Below are 22,313 nucleotides of genomic sequence, written 5' to 3' on the forward strand. Positions count from 1 at the left end.
TAGAAGAAATAGATGTTGCTATTATCCATGCCAAATAAGCTCTTGAATATTTATGCAATTAACTCAAATAACAAGGTCAACCACCAATATATATGGGGCATGGTGAAATATATGCAATTACATGTGTCAAACATGATTAAGAAAATGCTTTCATTTGGGAAAGATCATCCTCAGCAGCCACTCTTTTTAGCATACTATTCTTGACCTTTATTTGGTGACCCCTTATGAAGGTTCAATATATCAAGCAATTTATGCCCTTTCACTGAAATTGTTATAGGTGCAAGGAGCCGTCATGTTGGAAGCCACGAACTTCAGCCTAAATCAAAGCATCACTTGTTAGAAGAGTGTTTAAAGGAGAAAATGAGAGGGCATAGAGAAGCAGGGGAAGTTCTTGACTCACACAAGTCTAATCTTGGTGTACATCTAAAGAAGTTAAGATCAAACCAACGACATCTTAAACTAAATTCAAATGTTCAGACTGAAATAGAACTTTACTTCAGGTGAAATCCTATACTAGCCAATGATGTGAAGAACAGTACTTCTAAGTTTTCAACTTTTCTTCAGAGAGTCAACATTTCCAGCCCTACAAGTTCCTAGTGAAGTTAAGATGAACTTTAAGAATTTTTATAGGTCAATAAGCAGCAGGAACTGGAGCTACTCCCGATGAAATGAAAGCTAAAAAAGGTTATTGTTGATGGATACCTGGATGCCATTAGGTAAGCTTATTGATGAAAGCATCAACACTGCATCCTGGCTGAAATTGATCTCCAGCCTCCAATGCTTGGGTGCAACCTTAACAGGAAAGAATGGTTGCAAAATTACATTGTCATAATTGCAGAAATATGATGATGATTTGTGAATCTTTTTGGAAATTAATAGATGACAAAGGCCTCTAAAAAACGTTATTGGTGATGGATACCTGAGCTCGTTTTCAGATGGCTGGGTACGTCCCCTGTACCAGCTCCAAATGCTGTACGATAAAGTAGAACTTCATCTCTCAAATTGCCTATAATTTCATTTGTCTTTGCCATGTATGCATTCATTGCATTTTCTTGTGCAACAAGTTGTTGTTGTTGCTTGCTAAGTAATAGCTTGAGCTGGGCCATTTCAATGTCATGAGCATTGGATTTTTCTGATTCACTTTGCATTTGTCTAAGTTTGGCTCGGAAGGCGGTCACACTTGATTTCGTGACACCAATACCATAACCACGAGCTCGACCAGGTTTATCATCACCCATCAAATCATACCAAACTGAACTTTCTAATTCAACAGTATTTTCACAAGTTCCTTCAGTTTTACGTTTAACAATCTCTGATTTGGCAGCCATCTATAACACAAAAAAAAACATAACCTAACCGAAAATGCTATGAATAGTTATATGAAGATGAATTCAAAGAACTTACCATGAATTCTTTTGAATCACTCTGCACATAAGAACCATCTCTCCTTTTATGTGTCAAGTCAAAAAATGTAAGTGGCACTGGATGTTCTTTATATTTAATGACCTATTAAAAACAAAACATTCTTAATTTCACACGTGATTCTTAACTAATATAAGAATATATGTAAAATAGGCATTACATGCTCATCTTCAACTTGAGCATAACTCTTGGTTCCAGTTATATGAGTATGACTTTGGGTCGCACGAGCTTTTTTCCCTTTCTCAGACAGTTTCTGTACATAGATAGAAGAAATATTTAAGAATTTAATGAAGATTATAATATAAAGAAAATGAATTACTATACCACCTTTGCCTTTTCAGATTTCATATTACTCTTGAATTTAAGCCATTGATGATAAGCAAATCCAGGTGGAGGCTCAATCCTATCAAGCTCTGCCAAAATTTGGTCTTCACGAAATTCATGAAATGTCACTCGATGTTCCAATTCTTCACCATGAACACCACTAGCTTCCAAAACTGCTTTCAGCTTTTCCCTCAATCTAGCATGTGTCTTTTTATATATCTCCTTTCTTACCCGATACTTGTTGTTCCTGAACTTTATGCCCATTAGAGCAATTAATACATTGTCCACATTTTCATGTCTAGGGATATAGAATTTCTCCTGTTAGAAAATAAGGAAAATACACATTAGTAAAAAAAAATCAATGCATCCGAAATGATATTTGAAAATAACATTTAATGAAATTATTGATACCCGCACAGCTCTCAGCAGCTCAACTCCAAAGGCATGTTTAACATCATTAAAATCATTTAAATCTGGCGGACAAAGATTTGGTTGTTTCACAAGTTTCATCATGTATCTTGTTAGAACTCTTCTAGCTGCCCGGATTGGTTGGCCATGTTCATTAACATTTACCAAAATTCTCAAACCTTTAGCCAACTTGAAAACATCACTAGCTTTCATTCCCATTCTTGTCAGTTTCACATGGCCTTTGTCATCTGTCATAGAAAACCAAAGTAGCTTACTAAATATATCTCTAGCTTATATCAAAAGAGTTGTAAATAACACAATAACTTACTGAATTAAAATACAAAGGGAGGGGAAAAAGATTCTACTACATTGAGTGTACAGAAACATTACCTACAATCTCAATATTTTCAAGTACATTACTCTCAGAAACTTGAACATGTGAATTATCATCATTGTTGTTAGATTCACTTTCATCTGTCTCGGAGGAAGAATGAAGGTGGGATGGTGAATTGTAATGACCCACTCTTTTATATATTTTGAATCCAGTTATGAGTGTTTATTTTTATTCATCAGTGAATGAAAACGGTTATTATCCTGATATGAATTCAGCTTATGATCCTGAATTTATATTGTTAAAACAATCAATGATATTATTTCAGAGTTATAACTGACTTAGCAAAGTCACGTTATTTATTTAAGTGAGATGGAATTAGAATTTATTTTTACTCAAGTCGTGGATTATTTCCGACTCGTGAGTTAATTAAATCTGCGGATTTAATTTAAATATCAAGACAACGAACAAATTAAATCTACGGATTTAATTTAGATTCATTTTATAACTTATCGATTTTAGCGAGATATCACATGTCGAAATCGAGATTTATTTAAATAAACAGTACAAGCAAATATGAGCACGTGATTCACTTTACAGTTACAGAATCACCGAGTCAGAGAAAATACATCAATAATTCTCCTCTACAATTTTTTTTCCTTTCTTTTTCTTCTCTTTTTCTTTCCATTAAACTTTGTTCCCACACCACTATCATTATGTTTTTCTTTCTTTTTCCCCCACCACTACACTCAATTCTTCACCAATGAATTATTAGTATCAACCCCAGCCAACAAACAGCTCTCAATCTCACTTCATTTCACCGAAAAAAAATATTGAAGAGCAGCCCCAATTCATTCTGCTAAGATCTCAAGGTAAGGCTGAGCTTCAATGATTTCATTCCATTTGATTAGCACCTGCATTAAAACAAGAATCATTCATTTCCTCTTTGCCAGGAACCTTAAGTTCAGTTACTCCAGTTCAACAAACAACAATATTTAACCAACAACACATTTCAAGGTATTGCTTAGCCCATATATTGTTTTCCATCACACATTACTGCATTCAAGCATGATAGGCGACATAACCAAAGCATGATCAGCTTATGCATATGAAATCAGACTCCACAGACAAAAAGAAAGAGAATACCTTAGCTCATGAATCGAATATAGGCTTGCTACAGTATGCTTACACATAGAATGCTAAGTACTAGATTCTTACTCGAGGAAATTTATGTTCGTATCGAAACTCAATCACGCAACGAAAAGAAAGAAACGGAGATTTGGAACTTAGCTTTAGGAAGTGAGGATGGCTGCCTGTTCGGTCGAGCCAAGACGATGGCGACGACGGCGACAGCTCTTACTGCCTCGGCGAGAATCGTGTTACAGCAACTGCAGCATCGCGAATGGAGCAACGACGCTGAACCGCCGATTGAAATGGACGGGGGAGATGGCGGCAGAACCACAGACGGCAGCGGCGGCGGCACCCGCTTCGGCTGAGGCCGGATCGAGAGGGAGAGATAGGAAGAAGGCTGGCCAACAGCAGCGGCAGGCGGCGGCGCTCCTCCAGCAAGCCGCGACTCCGGTGAAACAGCAGCAGCTCCAGACAACGGCGATAGCTCAAGGCGGTGGCGGATCGAAGCAGCGACACGGCGAATCTCCCGACCTTCCAGTTGCAGCGACGACGGGCTGCTTTGCCGGAGTTGAGTCGGAGGGCCGAAAGAGAGGACAGCGCCGGGGCTTTGACGCGTCGACAGTCGACGCCGCTCGGAGCAGGCGGCAGCGGTGTAACCGGAGAAGGAAGACAGATCGGATTTGAGGGAGAAAACCGATCTGAAATTTCAGGGGATATTTAGAGCTTTCGATCCCCTTCACGTTAGAGACGGGGAGAAAGAGAGGCAGGTGCAACCGGCGCCGACTGAGTCGCCGGTTCCGCGGCGGCGGCGGTGGACCTTGGAGACGGAAAAGAGTTTCAAACGGCGACCTTGGCAGTTTGGCGGCTGCTTCGATCGAAGTCTCGGTTGGCGGCAGCTTAGCTGCTGCAGTCGCCGGAGCAATTCGCAGCGAAGCTCGCGAAGAGAAAGGACGGGCGAGAGAGAGGGAGAAGTCTTGTGCGGCGAGGGAGAGTATCGGCTCCAACCGAGAGAGAGAGAGATGAGTGTATTATTGCTGAGAGAGAGAACCGAGTCAATTTGGAGTTGGGCTCTTCAATTTGTTTTGGGCTTTAATTTAATTAAGTTGGGCCTAATTCAATTATTTCCTTGGGCTTTAGTTTAATGGGCTTGTTATTTAATTGATTTGGGCCGAAAATTTGGGCCTTTATTTTCTTTGGGCTTCATAATTATCTATTTTTGGGCCTTGTTGTATTTATTGTAATTGGGCCGATTTTAATTATGAATTGGGCCTCTGATTTTATTTATATGGGCCGATTATAATTACTGATTGGGCCTCTTAATTTATTTATATGGGCCTTTAATTATTCACATATTTGGGCTGCTGTATCATTTCAGTTGGGCCTTATTTATTTTACTCAGATGGGCCTTTATTATTTCTCTTTGGGCCGAATTTATTTAAATTGAAGCCCATTTATTTTATTTTATTGGGCTGTTATATTATCTTCGTTGGACCTCGTTTGATTTATTTAATTGAGCCCAGCTAATCAAATTATTTATTTATTGAGACAAGATTTATTTAATTACTTGAGCCGATGAATTATTTCAATTGGGCCTCTCATGTTAATTATTCAAGCCAATTCTATTTAATTAATTATTAGGCTGCCTTATGTTGAGCCTTTTAATTATTTAATTTTATAACATTACTTGTTCCTATTTTTTTTTAGCCCGATTAATTATGAGGTTATAAAGCGAATAAGTCGAAGTTTTTATTTATATCTTTTCTATCGATTACCTCGAGTAAGATTATTTAATCAGTGGAGTATAACATCCTGAAGAGAATAGATTAATTTTAGTTAATTATCCGGTTCCATGAGACGAGACTTAGTTTTATCCGATAGCCTGGATTTATAATAGAACCTTCCAGATTATTATCTCAGAATAATAATTCATGCATATAGATCATGCATAGTTAATTCTGTATTCTCATTATTTGAGGATTTTACTTGAGCAGTATCTTATTTATATTCTCGTAATAAAGGTCAAGCACGAGATTAATAATCAGTCAAGGAACTACTGTACCACAGAAAGTTTATATCAGGTGGGCATTACTTTCATATATATCAAATGAGTTTAAATGTTACGTTCAAGCAAGTTATCTCATGATTAAATTAATTGAAGTTATTTCAAATATTGTCTTGCCATAAAATATTTAAATTTCAGTATGATATCTATCTGATGTGACTTTTATTATGCAATCGAATTCGGGTCCTGAGCAGTTGATAGCTATCCTGCCAGGACTAGTGTACACCAGTGACCGTGAGTCATCTAGCGGGTTGGCCGGTCAAGTGACCGTGAGAGGTGGCCACCTCTCCGGCACAAAGTTCCAGATATGATAGATTACAAGAGAACTTAGACTGCAGTCGAACTTTAAGAATCACAAATGAATTTAGTAAGCTTGGGCCTTTTAGCGAAAAACTCCCTTGCTGTACTGTTTAATTATGGCATGACAATTTACAGTTTTGAAGCATGTATTTTATACTTAGGCATACGTGCCCACTGAGTACTTTTGTACTCAAGCCCTGCATATATTTCTAAATGTGCAGGTTGAGCAGCTGCCGATGGTGATGAAGTGACGAGCGGGATTCTTTTGTCTTATTATGTATTAATGAACTCTAGGGTTACATGTCTTCATACATGTAATCAGAATCATATTCCGCTGCGCACTCAGAAGTTTTATGTTTATTTGGCTAAGTCAGAGATATCTGAACTTACTAGTTATTTGAGTCTATACGACTAAACTTCTGTTATATTATAAATATTCCTTTTGTTAAATTATGAAATGTGATTCTTCTTTGTTTAATTATTCCCTTTCTACCCCGTTTCTAATCTCCCTCCATTAGTCACGGTTTCCCCGGCTTAATTATCCTTAATTAGGACCGGTCGTGACAGAGTGGTATCAGAGCAGTTTATTTGCTCTGAACCCTAGAGTTAATAAATTTTTCTAGTATGATCACTAGTATAAAAGAGTCAGTCGGCAAAAGCTCAGCACTTCATCACATCGCTATGCTCAACAGAAAGGAATGCAACAGAAAGTTTTGAATGTTGAAGTTTATATTTCGCTTTGATGCAAATGTTGATTTTACTTATGCCTTTTTATGGGGATGTTACTCAATGAACTTAGATGCGCTAAGGATGCATGATCACTGTTATGAACACAACAATAGAAGGAATTTAGCAAGAACATTTTTGCTTTTCTCTGTAAATTGAGGCGATGAGTAAATTACAAAATTAGTGAACCAGACGAGAAACCAACAAACAAAATACAATGGGGAGTAAAGAAAAGTGTCACACATGAGATAGTGACACGGGCATAGATCTTCGTTCGGATTATTCACGCGAGGCGGATACCGAATCAACTATTGCCTTAATCAGAGTATAGTGGGAACACTTTTCATAGTAATAAGAATACCCTACATAGTTTGGAAACTGCAACATAGCGGAGTTATCTCTTTTCAAAACCCTAATTAGTACTAGTTGCAGCATATTTAAGACTTCACGAGTTATATATTCGAGTCTAGTGTTAGGCTCTTATGATTATAATACCGTGGTTAGAATTTCTAGACTCAAGCAGAATTATTACCTTACTGTTGTAGATGTGTTTGAACCTTACTGTTTTGCCACCTATTTTGATATTCGTGAGTTTGATTATGCGACCTTCATGTATAGATGGCGAGGATGCGCTTTACCAAACGACGGCCGTTGCGTCGAGATGCTAGTCCGGATGCAATCAGGAACTCATATTTTACTTATCGCCGATGCCACGGTGATGACTTAGGCCAATTCTTGGCCGGCTTCCATCGACACTGGATCGCTGCAAGAGACCATGGGATATCGGACTATGACGGAATGGAGCGGCTAATAGATTTGCTGCCATCAGAATGGCAGGGATGGGCGAGGATGATTTCCGCTCACTACATCACTCGTTCTGGCAGGTCCTATGACTTGCATTATGATTTCTCTGGATTTACTGCTGAGATCCAGGCACAATTCACTCGTTGGGGAAATGCTCCTCGAGGGCCGTATATACGTCCGGGAGACCTTGCTCGAGTCGGAGTACCTTCGCCCGACGAACTACTGGACCCACTTCCGGAGCCGACTCCACCAGCAGCCCCTATCTTAGGGCAACCCAGGAGGCACGACGCTGAGGCAGGCCCCTCTAGGCCTCAAGCCTACAGAGATTTTCCACCTGGCACGGGTTCAGTGCCATTAGTCTGTGAGCCACCATTGTCATCGAGGCAGTTGAGCAAGGCAGAGATAGCAGCCGCTATGGCCGACGTGGACAGAGTCTTAGCCGATACCATGGATTTCCTCAAAAAGGGCAAAGCCCCGGCCATGGACGACCGCCCAACTCTTCGAGTCACCTTGAAGATGATTCGCTCAGCCATCATTGGCCAAGCAGCAGGTGAAGGAAGGGGTGAGTCGCACCCATCTGGCGGAGAAACAGATGAGGATCCAGAGGAAGATCCGGAAGAGGATCCAGAGGAAGATCCGGAAGAGGATCCAGAGGAAGACAGCCATGCCCCGACCCAGGGATCTTGTACCCGATCTTCTTAGACCGGTTTATATATATGTCTAGTATGATGTTATTTAAATATTCCAGAAACATAGATAATTTTAATGCTTTTGTATGCCATGTGTCGGCATAGACTTTTGACTAGTATTAGTACGGAGACGCGAAACCTTGGGACGTTCCGTGACTGAGTAGTTTTTGTAATGGCTCACTAGGTAGCCAGTTCATCATGTGTGGTACTTGGATAGATCTTTGAATCTAGATTTTATGATGATGTAAAGTCCTCATTGAGGCAAATTTTTTTTATGGTATATATATGGTGATCTTATTGGTTTTTCGCAGCAAGTCGTTCCGCTATGTTTTATTTATATGTTCGTTTAAGTTTTAACAAGAGCAGAACTCGATGAGTTGAAGAGTAACTATAGAAATGAAAGTATGGCCTTATTGTTTTTTTTAATGCGCTGACAACTTGTGTTAACCTAATAGAATGCCGCCAAAACGAGGACGACCAAGAGGAGGGGGCAGGATTCCCCGAAATGAAAGAAGAGACCCAGAAACAGTGCCAGAACCAGAACCCGAAATAGTTCAACCACCTGTTCAGCCAGAACGACGGATTGAAGAATTATTTTTGCGACAGAACCCACCTACTTTCAACGGGACAGGAGACCCGGCAGAAGCTGAAACTTGGGTTCGCGCTATTGAACGCATTTTCAACTTCCTGCGTTGCACCGACCAGGAACGTCTGACTTGTATGTCCTTTCAGTTGACTGGGTCAGCTGATTTCTGGTGGGAAGCACGGATGAAAACGATGACAGCAGAGCAATTAGAAAACCTGACCTGGGAACAATTCAAAGCTGGTATATATGACAAGTATATACCCAAGAGCTACCGCAAGAAGAAGGAAGCTGAATTTTACAATCTAAAGCAAGGGAAGATGTCGGTAACTCAATATGACAGGATGTTCTGCGATATGTCTAGATATGCGCCGGAACAAGTTGACACAGATGATAAGATGGCTGAAAAGTTTTGTGCCGGACTGAGGCACGAGATTAGGATGGCTTTGGCAAGCCATGGAGGATTGTCTTACACTGAGTCGCTCAGTCGAGCGTTAGACATTGAGGCAGCCATGCCAGGAGAAAGACTTGCAATTGTACCTGCGCCAGCACCTCCACATGATCAAAATCATAATCAGAATTTTAGAGGAAAGAGGAGATGGGACAACAGTAACCCGAACCAAGGTGAGAAGAGGCCATGGCAGGGACGGGTTTTCCAGTCACAGGGCTATGGAGGCCAGAGTGCACCGAAACAGATGGGAAATGACCAACAGAGGGCCCCACATTGCCCCAAATGTAACAAAAATCATGTGGGAATCTGTAAGGCCGGCAGTGATAGTTGCTATATCTGTAACCAGAAAGGGCACTATGCAAACCGGTGCCCGAATAAGCAACATGGAACGAGTTCAAGGCCAAACCCACCTATCCAGGCTCCGCATCTGCGAGCAATCCAAGCTTTGCCGCAACCATACCCAAGGCAGCAACCACAGTATCAGCAGCCACAGCAACACCAACAGCTACAGTACCAACCACAACCTCAACAACCGTATCAGCAACAGGCCCGCCAACAACAGCAGCGACAACAGAAACAACATGAAAAACCTCGTCATGCTAGAGCCTATGCTATGAGGCAGAAGCAGCCCGAGAACAACCAGGGAAACCTGGCAGGTATGGGCATGCTACTCAATACTCCTGTTGTACTTCTATTTGATACGGGCGCATCGCATACTTTCATTTCAAGTACATGTGTTGATACATTAAAACTTAAAATGGAAAGAGCTGACCAGGAGTTGAGTATATCATCACCTATAGGAGGGATGACGACAGTAGATCATGTGTGCTTGAACCTAGAACTGAACATAGGGTCACACAAGATTGTAGTAAACAACTCTTATGTTATACCGATGGGAGATGTGGACATAATCCTAGGAATGGACTGGCTAGCCGAGAACTATGCCACCATCCTTTGTAACGAAAGACAGATATTGTTTCGACCCCCAGGAAGGGAGCCGTCACATTTCCACGGAATTAGTATGGGAAGAAGAAAGATGATCATCTCCGCCCTACAAGCAACGAAAATGATGAAGAAGGGATACCCAGCTTACCTCGTATACTTGCACGGAGAACTGGGTACTGAAAAGAGTATAGAAGATGTAGCAATTGTACGGGACTTTTCAGATGTATTTCCAGAGATTCTGCCAGGGCCACCACCGGACAGACCAATTGAGTTTACCATTGATTTGGAGCCCGGGGCAGCTCCCATTTCGAAGGCACCATACCGGATGGCTCCTAAAGAGTTGGAAGAACTCAAAATACAACTGCAAGAACTTTTGGAACTTGGATTCATTAGGCCAAGTGTATCACCTTGGGGTGCACCTGTACTTTTTGTGAAGAAAAAGGATGGCACATTGAGAATGTGCATAGACTATAGGGAACTGAACAAAGTGACACTGAAGAACAAATATCCTTTACCAAGGATAGATGACCTCTTCGACCAGCTCAAGGGAGCAAGTGTGTTCTCGAAGATTGATTTGCGGTCTGGTTATCACCAGCTGAAGATTCGACCAGAAGACGTACCTAAGACGGCATTTCGAACTAGGTATGGCCACTACGAATTTGTAGTTGTGCCATTCGGGCTAACTAATGCGCCAGCCGTGTTCATGGACCTCATGAATCGAGTGTTCCATCCGTATTTAGACAAATTTGTCTTGGTATTCATAGATGACATCCTGATCTACTCGAAGAACGATAAAGACCATGAGGAACATCTGAGAATTGTTCTAGAAACGTTGAGGACAGAGCGCCTTTATGCCAAATTCAGCAAGTGTGAGTTTTGGCTCAGCGAAGTCACGTTTTTAGGACATATTGTATCATCAGAAGGGATTAAAGTGGACCCTGAAAAAGTGCAATCAGTGCGCGAATGGAAATCGCCTACTAACCCTAATGAAATAAGAAGTTTCTTAGGATTGGCAGGTTACTATAGGAGGTTTATGGAAGGATTTTCCAAAATTGCAAGGCCAATGACGCAACTACTCAGGAAGGGAATAAAATTTTCTTGGACAGAGGAGTGCGAGAAGAGCTTCCAAGAACTTAAGGAGAAGTTAACTACGGCACCAGTGTTAGCCGTCCCAACAGCTGATAAGGAATACATGATCTACACAGACGCGTCCAAAAATGGACTTGGTTGCGTGCTGATGCAAGAAGGAAGAGTGATAGCATATGCGTCACGACAGCTTAGGCCACATGAACTGAATTACCCGACTCATGATCTGGAGTTAGCTGCAGTGGTGCATGCGCTGAAGATTTGGAGGCACCACCTATATGGAGTTAGGTGTGAAATATTCACAGATCATAAAAGCCTGAAATACTTTTTCGAGCAAAAGGACCTCAACATGAGACAGAGGAGATGGCTCGAACTAGTGAAAGACTATGACTGCGGTATTAACTACCACCCAGGCAAGGCCAACGTAGTGGCTGATGCATTGAGTCGTAAGACCCAATCTAAATTGGGAGCTCTCATCACTCGAGAGACGGTGCTCATAAGGGAATTTAGCAAAATGAGCATAGAAGTGGTTAAACCACCAGGGACGATAGCAAGCGTTGTGGCAACAGTACCTAACTTGAGGAAGATGATCGTAGAAGCACAAAGAAAAGACGGGAAGATGGAAAAACTACGGGAAGCAGTAAGGAAAGGAGGCGTCAAGAATTATCAAGAAGCATCAGATAATGTTATCCTTTTTGAAGGAAGAATATGCATCCCCCACGATGATGAGCTTAAGGATAAAATCATGAGTGAGGCTCACGATACCCCTTATACTGCCCACCCAGGCAGTACTAAGATGTATCAGGACCTAAAGAAACACTTTTGGTGGGAAGGAATGAAGAGAGACATAGCGTCATTTGTGGAGAAATGCCTAGCATGCCAACAGGTGAAGGCCTTACATCAAAGGCCATATGGAAAACTACAACCGTTGGAAATTCCAGAATGGAAGTGGGAGCACATCGCAATGGATTTTGTGACCAGTTTGCCCAAAACGAAGAGAGGAAACACTGCCATTTGGGTAATAGTGGATCGACTCACAAAATGTGCTCATTTTATACCAATACCGATCACACATGGGTCAGACAAGCTAGCTCAGTTGTATGTTCGAGAGATTGTACGCTTACACGGTGTACCCGTGTCGATCACTTCAGACCGAGACTCAAAATTTACTTCTAGATTTTGGATAAGCTTACAGAAGGAGTTAGGCACGAGGTTAAATTTCAGCACCGCCTTCCACCCGCAGACAGATGGGCAGTCTGAAAGAACAATTCAGACCCTCGAAGATATGTTGAGAACAGTGGTCCTAGACAGGGGTGGAAGTTGGGAAGCAGTGCTGCCGTTGATTGAATTTGCCTATAATAACAGTTATCAGGCGACTATTGATATGGCACCATATGAGGCATTATATGGAAGAAAATGTAGATCACCGCTTTATTGGGATGAAGTGGGTGAGAGAAAAGTTTTAGGACCAGACATGGTAAACGAGATGGTTGAGATAGTCCGCCAGATCAGAGGGCGAATAAAAGAGGCACAAGATAGACAGAAATCTTACGCTGATGCACGTCGAACTGAGTTATGTTTTGAAATAGGAGACAAGGTCTTCCTAAAGGTATCTCCTACCAAGGGGATAACTAGGTTTGGTGTCAAGGGAAAACTTAGGCCCCGATTCGTAGGACCTTATGAGATTTTGGAGAGAATAGGCCCAGTAGCCTATAGGTTGGCGTTACCGCCAAGCTTTGGAAACGTTCACAATGTTTTCCACGTATCACAACTCAGAAAATACGTTTTCGATCCAAAGCACATAATCCACCAAGAAGAGATGATCCTTTGCCCAGACTTAAGTTATGAAGAGAGACCAGAAGCCATTCTAGATCGAAAAGTACAACAACTCAGGAATAAGGCAATCACATCAGTGAAAGTCTTATGGAGACACCACGGACAAGAGGAAGCCACGTGGGAGCTTGAAGACAAAATGAAGGATAAATACCCCGAACTGTTTTAGAAGAAATATGCAAATTTCGGGACGAAATTTTTGTTAAGAGGGGTAGTATGTAATGACCCACTCTTTTATATATTTTGAATCCAGTTATGAGTGTTTATTTTTATTCATCAGTGAATGAAAACGGTTATTATCCTGATATGAATTCAGCTTATGATCCTGAATTTATATTGTTAAAACAATCAATGATATTATTTCAGAGTTATAACTGACTTAGCAAAGTCACGTTATTTATTTAAGTGAGATGGAATTAGAATTTATTTTTACTCAAGTCGTGGATTATTTCCGACTCGTGAGTTAATTAAATCTGCGGATTTAATTTAAATATCAAGACAACGAACAAATTAAATCTACGGATTTAATTTAGATTCATTTTATAACTTATCGATTTTAGCGAGATATCACATGTCGAAATCGAGATTTATTTAAATAAACAGTACAAGCAAATATGAGCACGTGATTCACTTTACAGTTACAGAATCACCGAGTCAGAGAAAATACATCAATAATTCTCCTCTACAATTTTTTTTCCTTTCTTTTTCTTCTCTTTTTCTTTCCATTAAACTTTGTTCCCACACCACTATCATTATGTTTTTCTTTCTTTTTCCCCCACCACTACACTCAATTCTTCACCAATGAATTATTAGTATCAACCCCAGCCAACAAACAGCTCTCAATCTCACTTCATTTCACCGAAAAAAAATATTGAAGAGCAGCCCCAATTCATTCTGCTAAGATCTCAAGGTAAGGCTGAGCTTCAATGATTTCATTCCATTTGATTAGCACCTGCATTAAAACAAGAATCATTCATTTCCTCTTTGCCAGGAACCTTAAGTTCAGTTACTCCAGTTCAACAAACAACAATATTTAACCAACAACACATTTCAAGGTATTGCTTAGCCCATATATTGTTTTCCATCACACATTACTGCATTCAAGCATGATAGGCGACATAACCAAAGCATGATCAGCTTATGCATATGAAATCAGACTCCACAGACAAAAAGAAAGAGAATACCTTAGCTCATGAATCGAATATAGGCTTGCTACAGTATGCTTACACATAGAATGCTAAGTACTAGATTCTTACTCGAGGAAATTTATGTTCGTATCGAAACTCAATCACGCAACGAAAAGAAAGAAACGGAGATTTGGAACTTAGCTTTAGGAAGTGAGGATGGCTGCCTGTTCGGTCGAGCCAAGACGATGGCGACGACGGCGACAGCTCTTACTGCCTCGGCGAGAATCGTGTTACAGCAACTGCAGCATCGCGAATGGAGCAACGACGCTGAACCGCCGATTGAAATGGACGGGGGAGATGGCGGCAGAACCACAGACGGCAGCGGCGGCGGCACCCGCTTCGGCTGAGGCCGGATCGAGAGGGAGAGATAGGAAGAAGGCTGGCCAACAGCAGCGGCAGGCGGCGGCGCTCCTCCAGCAAGCCGCGACTCCGGTGAAACAGCAGCAGCTCCAGACAACGGCGATAGCTCAAGGCGGTGGCGGATCGAAGCAGCGACACGGCGAATCTCCCGACCTTCCAGTTGCAGCGACGACGGGCTGCTTTGCCGGAGTTGAGTCGGAGGGCCGAAAGAGAGGACAGCGCCGGGGCTTTGACGCGTCGACAGTCGACGCCGCTCGGAGCAGGCGGCAGCGGTGTAACCGGAGAAGGAAGACAGATCGGATTTGAGGGAGAAAACCGATCTGAAATTTCAGGGGATATTTAGAGCTTTCGATCCCCTTCACGTTAGAGACGGGGAGAAAGAGAGGCAGGTGCAACCGGCGCCGACTGAGTCGCCGGTTCCGCGGCGGCGGCGGTGGACCTTGGAGACGGAAAAGAGTTTCAAACGGCGACCTTGGCAGTTTGGCGGCTGCTTCGATCGAAGTCTCGGTTGGCGGCAGCTTAGCTGCTGCAGTCGCCGGAGCAATTCGCAGCGAAGCTCGCGAAGAGAAAGGACGGGCGAGAGAGAGGGAGAAGTCTTGTGCGGCGAGGGAGAGTATCGGCTCCAACCGAGAGAGAGAGAGATGAGTGTATTATTGCTGAGAGAGAGAACCGAGTCAATTTGGAGTTGGGCTCTTCAATTTGTTTTGGGCTTTAATTTAATTAAGTTGGGCCTAATTCAATTATTTCCTTGGGCTTTAGTTTAATGGGCTTGTTATTTAATTGATTTGGGCCGAAAATTTGGGCCTTTATTTTCTTTGGGCTTCATAATTATCTATTTTTGGGCCTTGTTGTATTTATTGTAATTGGGCCGATTTTAATTATGAATTGGGCCTCTGATTTTATTTATATGGGCCGATTATAATTACTGATTGGGCCTCTTAATTTATTTATATGGGCCTTTAATTATTCACATATTTGGGCTGCTGTATCATTTCAGTTGGGCCTTATTTATTTTACTCAGATGGGCCTTTATTATTTCTCTTTGGGCCGAATTTATTTAAATTGAAGCCCATTTATTTTATTTTATTGGGCTGTTATATTATCTTCGTTGGACCTCGTTTGATTTATTTAATTGAGCCCAGCTAATCAAATTATTTATTTATTGAGACAAGATTTATTTAATTACTTGAGCCGATGAATTATTTCAATTGGGCCTCTCATGTTAATTATTCAAGCCAATTCTATTTAATTAATTATTAGGCTGCCTTATGTTGAGCCTTTTAATTATTTAATTTTATAACATTACTTGTTCCTATTTTTTTTTAGCCCGATTAATTATGAGGTTATAAAGCGAATAAGTCGAAGTTTTTATTTATATCTTTTCTATCGATTACCTCGAGTAAGATTATTTAATCAGTGGAGTATAACATCCTGAAGAGAATAGATTAATTTTAGTTAATTATCCGGTTCCATGAGACGAGACTTAGTTTTATCCGATAGCCTGGATTTATAATAGAACCTTCCAGATTATTATCTCAGAATAATAATTCATGCATATAGATCATGCATAGTTAATTCTGTATTCTCATTATTTGAGGATTTTACTTGAGCAGTATCTTATTTATATTCTCGTAATAAAGGTCAAGCACGAGATTAATAATCAGTCAAGGAACTACTGTACCACAGAAAGTTTATATCAGGTGGGCATTACTTTCATATATATCAAATGAGTTTAAATGTTACGTTCAAGCAAGTTATCTCATGATTAAATTAATTGAAGTTATTTCAAATATTGTCTTGCCATAAAATATTTAAATTTCAGTATGATATCTATCTGATGTGACTTTTATTATGCAATCGAATTCGGGTCCTGAGCAGTTGATAGCTATCCTGCCAGGACTAGTGTACACCAGTGACCGTGAGTCATCTAGCGGGTTGGCCGGTCAAGTGACCGTGAGAGGTGGCCACCTCTCCGGCACAAAGTTCCAGATATGATAGATTACAAGAGAACTTAGACTGCAGTCGAACTTTAAGAATCACAAATGAATTTAGTAAGCTTGGGCCTTTTAGCGAAAAACTCCCTTGCTGTACTGTTTAATTATGGCATGACAATTTACAGTTTTGAAGCATGTATTTTATACTTAGGCATACGTGCCCACTGAGTACTTTTGTACTCAAGCCCTGCATATATTTCTAAATGTGCAGGTTGAGCAGCTGCCGATGGTGATGAAGTGACGAGCGGGATTCTTTTGTCTTATTATGTATTAATGAACTCTAGGGTTACATGTCTTCATACATGTAATCAGAATCATATTCCGCTGCGCACTCAGAAGTTTTATGTTTATTTGGCTAAGTCAGAGATATCTGAACTTACTAGTTATTTGAGTCTATACGACTAAACTTCTGTTATATTATAAATATTCCTTTTGTTAAATTATGAAATGTGATTCTTCTTTGTTTAATTATTCCCTTTCTACCCCGTTTCTAATCTCCCTCCATTAGTCACGGTTTCCCCGGCTTAATTATCCTTAATTAGGACCGGTCGTGACATGAATGCCGAAGGGGGCTTAGCTGTGTGTAATTACTATTTAATGAAGGTGGACGCAAGTGGTTGAAAATAGAATCTGGAGAATGATGTGAATCAATAGTAAGAGGTTGTGAGAATGTGGAAGATGGTGGCGGTAGAGAACTACAATTTGTTGTTGGAGGGCCTTTTTTGTACTGGGATATTGTCACTTTGGATCGAAACATGATCAAAACATTTAGATCTGCAATGGTGATGTCAAAATTAGTAGAACTTAACTAATTCGTAGTAAAATAACTTTATGATACATATTTCTAACTAAGTTCAATAGAGCCATATACTCATCATGAGAAATAACATTTCTACTTACAGACAAGTCCCCTACAGTTTATGTCGTTTTGATTCCAAACTTCAAACTCTTCGGGTCCAAACTTACAACACAAATGCTAGCTGCAAAATGATAGACAGGGCAAACAGGAAACATCAAATCAATCATCTGACTTCCATCGTGTATGAATCTGGACTTTATTTCAATAAAGCATAAAGGAAAGAAAAGGTTTAACCATAGGCAAAATGATGACACCTGGACTTTTTAAGGTTCCCACGTATATACAAATTGGAAAATCTGATAGCTCCATTGAACAACCCCTAAACAAACTAGCCTCCCAAGAAAGTTTAAGATTTCAAACAAGATTGAGACCTGCCAACAGACTCGGATACCAAAATCTGGAATTTGACTTGGATGAAACAAAGATTCATCATGTTTCTCATACTTCTTTTTCAGTGAATCTTCCAACTAAATAACATTACTGCAGGTAAAGTCAAATAAGTGAGTGGCTGAGTCTACTAAGCAGATATATTCCCAACCTCTTCTTCTATTCATGTTCATGGCATCTCTTTTCTAAAAAGATCAAAGACTTGAATTGGTAGTTGATTCTTCCTGAATTTAAGGCAGGTATATTCCCAACTTCTTCTTCTATTCATGTTCATGGTATCTCTTTTCTAAAAAGATCAAGCACATAAATAATTATGATCTCTTTCTTATCTAGTAAAACACAGACACCACCAGGGGGAAAGAAAACATTTGTATTGCTCATCATGAAAAATGGCCATTTGCAAACTTGAAACAAGAAAACAAGAACAGTTTGTGTTAAAACATGCCTACCTAATTTCACAAGTATCTCGTGTGCAGCTCAAACGCCTCAATCGGAATAGCAATCCACCAAACAACTTAGGAGCGTGCAGCTCTAGTAATCGGAATAGCAATCCACCGACGATACATGTTCTCCGTGAAAATTCCAAGTAGTATATCCCGGACAAAAACCATTGAATAATATGTGATGAAGAACATTTTCAGTTGAAAACCTTTTGCCATTACAACACTTCAAGCAGGGGCAAAGTATAGTTTCTTGAGCTTCCATGGCAAATTGTATGAATGACTCACATCCACTCTTATAAACATCACTAACCCTTGGCGCATTAATCCAACTCTTGTCCATTTCAAAACTAACAAGCTAAAAACAAAGAAATTGTATAATTTCGAGCTTAATTTTGTAGAACTATAAATCAACAAAAAATTCATATACAATTGCAGCAAAACAAAAGAAAAGGACAACCTAAAATCCCCATTCAAAATTTAAATTGAAAGTTTCATTTGCAGTCGAGTTTGCTTAATTAACCAGAAATTCCAATTCAAAAACTAGAATCAAACAATTTCACAAAAATCATAGAAAATAGTCAAGGAAGGAGATTGAGAAACTTACTACTTAGAATGGCTACTGTGAGACTGGACTTCAATTCGAAAGTAGAGCTTCAATTACAATGCACCAAAGCAGAGCTTCAATAAAATGATAGAATAATGGTTATAAATAGAGAAATTATATATGAAATTAGAGGAGAAATGAAAAGGTCGCACCAAAATTTTGATCTCAAGCGGAGGAGATCGCGAGGGATGCTGCTACGACGATGTCGGAGAGTTTTGAGCTCGGATCAATCTCTCTCTGGGGATTAAATTGAAGTTCGGAGCTCAGAGTTTGAGATGAGAGATTCAAATCGGAGGAACTCAGGTGAAGGAAACCACAAATTCACAAATTCAAATCGGAGGAGTTTGCTTGTTTTTCGAGTGTGATGGTGAATTGCTGGAACTAAGCTGAAGCTTTTTGTGCTCTCCAATGTCACGCTGGTGGTGGCATTGGCAGCTCCTTTGCTTCTCTAAGGAGTTGGGAGCTAGCTCCCTTCCATTGCAAATTGCCATGTTGGCTCAACTCCCTAAACCCAACTCCTACACATAGAACCCAACTCCATGCACATAAAACAAGAAAATTGTGGGCCATGGCTGTAAATTATTCTTTTGTTTCAATTTTTTGTTTTGTTTTTTGTTTTTTTTGCATGTTTTAAACTTTGAATTTATTGTTGCGAAATTATTGGCAAATTTGTGCTCCAATTGCATTTAATTTCTTTTTTTTTTGTTTCAAAATTTTCGTTTCATTTAATTTTTTTTAATGAGCATGCATTTCTATTTTTTTCTTTATAATGATATAATTTTTTATTTTATTTTAATGTGTAGCTGCTTTTATTTATTATGTGTAAATTAAATTAAATTTTAATAGAATTAAATTAAATTAAATTAAATATATAATTATCTTGCATAATTTAAATGAAATACACATTTAAATTGATGATAATACATTTAAATGTGTATATATATAATATTAAAAGATATGGTGGTACCCATAAAGGAGTTGCTTTTGTAGGTTTATTGTTGCAGAGGTAAGTTTATAAAAGTTGGTAGGTTTAAATTTTTGATGTGGCGCTGATGTGGCACATAAGGAGTTGCTTTTTTCTTCAAACCAATGCCACCACCCTAACTTCAATTAAGCAAATTGACAATTAATATTTTATTTGTTTAAATTTAGTACTTTGCATGTCTCGATTTTTGCACCCCTTTACCAAACAAATTGTGTATTAATTATTTCAAGTCCATCTCGAAATTGATATTAAATATAGTTAAATATAGTATAATTTTAAAGTTTGACACTAAATATATTTAATTGTTTTAATATCATTTCGTGTATATATATATAATTTACCAAGCAATATTGGGCATGTTTCTATACATAATTAAGTTTAAAAAAAATTGCTTTTAGCTTTATTCAGTGGTTACTCAATTAACATTTTTTGCATTATTTTTATATGTTATTAATAAAAAGATATCGTGACATCCATATGTCATTAAAATATATTGTGACACCTTGAGATGTAGAGAATTTTAGTTACATAAATAGGTGTCACACAATTTGCTACATTTTAAGGTGTAACAAAATTTACTTACACTTTTTTATGTAACAAAAATATATAGATACATGTGTTGATGTAACTAAACATTGTTACACCTAAAAATATCATAAATTTTATGACACATATTTTAGTGTGACTAAAATAATGTCACTATTGGAACTTTTTTTTGTAGTGCGATTTTTAAATGGAATTTGGGCTGATTTTATTTATTTAACATGGACTCAATTTTAATTAATAGTTGGGCCTTCATTCATTTAAAATTTTGGGCTGCCTTCTATTAATTAAATGGACTACACTTATATTAATTAATTGAACTATTAATTAGTTTAATTAATTATTATTTTTAAAAGAATAATTTGCATAATAATATTATATTATTATTATGTGTATATTTTAAGTAAATTTCTTATTATATGTTAAGCATGACATGAAATTGTATTTTCGCAATAAAAGTATTTATGATTTAATTGGTTTTATTTATAAATCCAATTATTTAAGAAAATCGAGTAAGGATATTGTTGGTGTCCTTAACTCAAGAATTTAGTTTTCAATTATTTATTTACTAAATTTTGAAAACCCGGCTAAGTGAATCATAGAATGTTAAGCACTACATCATGACTTAAGATTAGATTTAAGGAGACCTATTGAGAATAGATTTCTTGTAGGCTTTGAGCATCAGAAGGATTATCACTGCTATTCCGATTCAGAGATAAGGTTAAACGACAGGCTTTGCCTATACAGGTGGGCTTACTTTACAAATGTATAAAGTATGATTGAGTTATTAAGCTCTAAATGTTTCATTTAAATGCAAATTATTTATTCAATGAAATGAAAACTGTTTATCCAATAAAATGTTTATGTGCACTCTGCTCTGTTTAAGGCTCGCCACAACGAATCAATTGAGGTTCTCTTATAGCCTAACACGTTATTTGAGAATTGTGTACACTTGTTAGTTGTTTCGGTGGGTTGATCTCCATCGGGCACTAATTCATGTAAGAGGCGTTATAAGGGTGCTTGGCTGGATGTGTTCCGGAGCATGTATCATGTAAGGCCTGCCTGGGTAGCGTCCCGAGGTCAATTCAACTTGTCTGAGTTACGTCCTCAGGGCAAGTGCAATGGGAGAAATGGATCCGTCGGTGGCTAAAAGGTCCGGGATCACAGCGAGTAACAGAAAGGGAGTGTGACATGTGCGCACAAATGAAAGAAAATGTTTTAACATGCTTAGAAGTTATTTCAATTTAAAACCTTCTAAGTCATGTCAAGTATGATTGGATAAACTGTCTTTATTAAAATATGAGATGTTTCAGAAAATGCATGCCCACTAAGTACATTAGTACTTAGCCCAAAAATACTTTCAAATGTTTTCAGGTTGGCTGGCTGGTGCTGACGGGACGGAGCTGAGGCTAGGGTTCAATTTCTATGAAGACTTCCGCTGTAGTAATAACTCTTATACATCTTTTGTTTTCTCAACTTAAGATGACTTCAATTTAAAATTTCTAGTTTCGAGTTAATGAACGTCGGTTGTCAGAAACATGAAACAAAACTTGTGATCCAAAGGGGCCTAGCCCGACTCGTTATCTTATTATTCGGGTTTTAACAAGGTTGTTCCTTGTTTATTTCTATGAATTAGTTGCACCTCGATTATATTTATTCCTTCAAGAATTGGGGTGTGACAGAATGGTATCAGAGCATAAGTTTTCTTTCATGTCTCTGATAACCATAAGCTTTTGATGTCGAGTCTAGAATAGTATCTCTAGACTTCTAAGAATGTCAGTAGCCCTCAGCTCGCCGTCACATTGCCGCAACTAAGGTACGATAATAGTTTCAAAAATATACATATATGTATTTCA

General features: G+C 39.1%; 1 protein-coding gene and 3 long non-coding RNA genes across 5 annotated transcripts; 2 read left to right on the forward strand and 2 right to left on the reverse strand.

Annotated features, from left to right (window-relative positions):
- On the reverse strand, positions 1-2,655 carry LOC131012450 (uncharacterized). The gene is made up of 8 exons (XM_057940406.1): positions 2,545-2,655; positions 2,158-2,402; positions 1,750-2,064; positions 1,583-1,675; positions 1,405-1,506; positions 920-1,328; positions 703-792; positions 1-316 (listed from the first exon to the last, which is right to left on the reverse strand). The coding sequence occupies exons 2-7, from the start codon at positions 2,371-2,373 to the stop codon at positions 713-715; spliced, it is 1,215 nt and encodes a 404-aa protein (XP_057796389.1). The 5' UTR covers positions 2,374-2,402; positions 2,545-2,655; the 3' UTR covers positions 1-316; positions 703-712.
- A 326-nt stretch (positions 2,656-2,981) lies between these two features.
- On the forward strand, positions 2,982-6,267 carry LOC131012454 (uncharacterized). Its single transcript, XR_009097330.1, has 4 exons — positions 2,982-3,357; positions 3,439-3,502; positions 5,635-5,694; positions 6,200-6,267. It is a non-coding gene; the product is annotated as an uncharacterized LOC131012454 (long non-coding RNA).
- A 7,362-nt stretch (positions 6,268-13,629) lies between these two features.
- LOC131012455 (uncharacterized) lies at positions 13,630-16,920 on the forward strand. Its single transcript, XR_009097331.1, has 4 exons — positions 13,630-14,005; positions 14,087-14,150; positions 16,283-16,342; positions 16,848-16,920. It is a non-coding gene; the product is annotated as an uncharacterized LOC131012455 (long non-coding RNA).
- A 278-nt stretch (positions 16,921-17,198) lies between these two features.
- Positions 17,199-19,343, reverse strand: LOC131012453 (uncharacterized). 2 transcript variants are annotated; one of them, XR_009097329.1, is made up of 4 exons: positions 18,930-19,343; positions 18,332-18,680; positions 17,552-17,616; positions 17,199-17,410 (listed from the first exon to the last, which is right to left on the reverse strand). It is a non-coding gene; the product is annotated as an uncharacterized LOC131012453 (long non-coding RNA). The 2 variants fall into 2 exon arrangements; XR_009097328.1 differs by having other exon boundaries at positions 17,537-17,616.
- Between the last annotated feature and the right edge of the window lie 2,970 nt (positions 19,344-22,313).

The sequence above is a fragment of the Salvia miltiorrhiza genome, chromosome 2 (assembly GCF_028751815.1).
Source record: "Salvia miltiorrhiza cultivar Shanhuang (shh) chromosome 2, IMPLAD_Smil_shh, whole genome shotgun sequence".
In the NCBI taxonomy this organism is placed as follows: Eukaryota; Viridiplantae; Streptophyta; class Magnoliopsida; order Lamiales; family Lamiaceae; genus Salvia; species Salvia miltiorrhiza.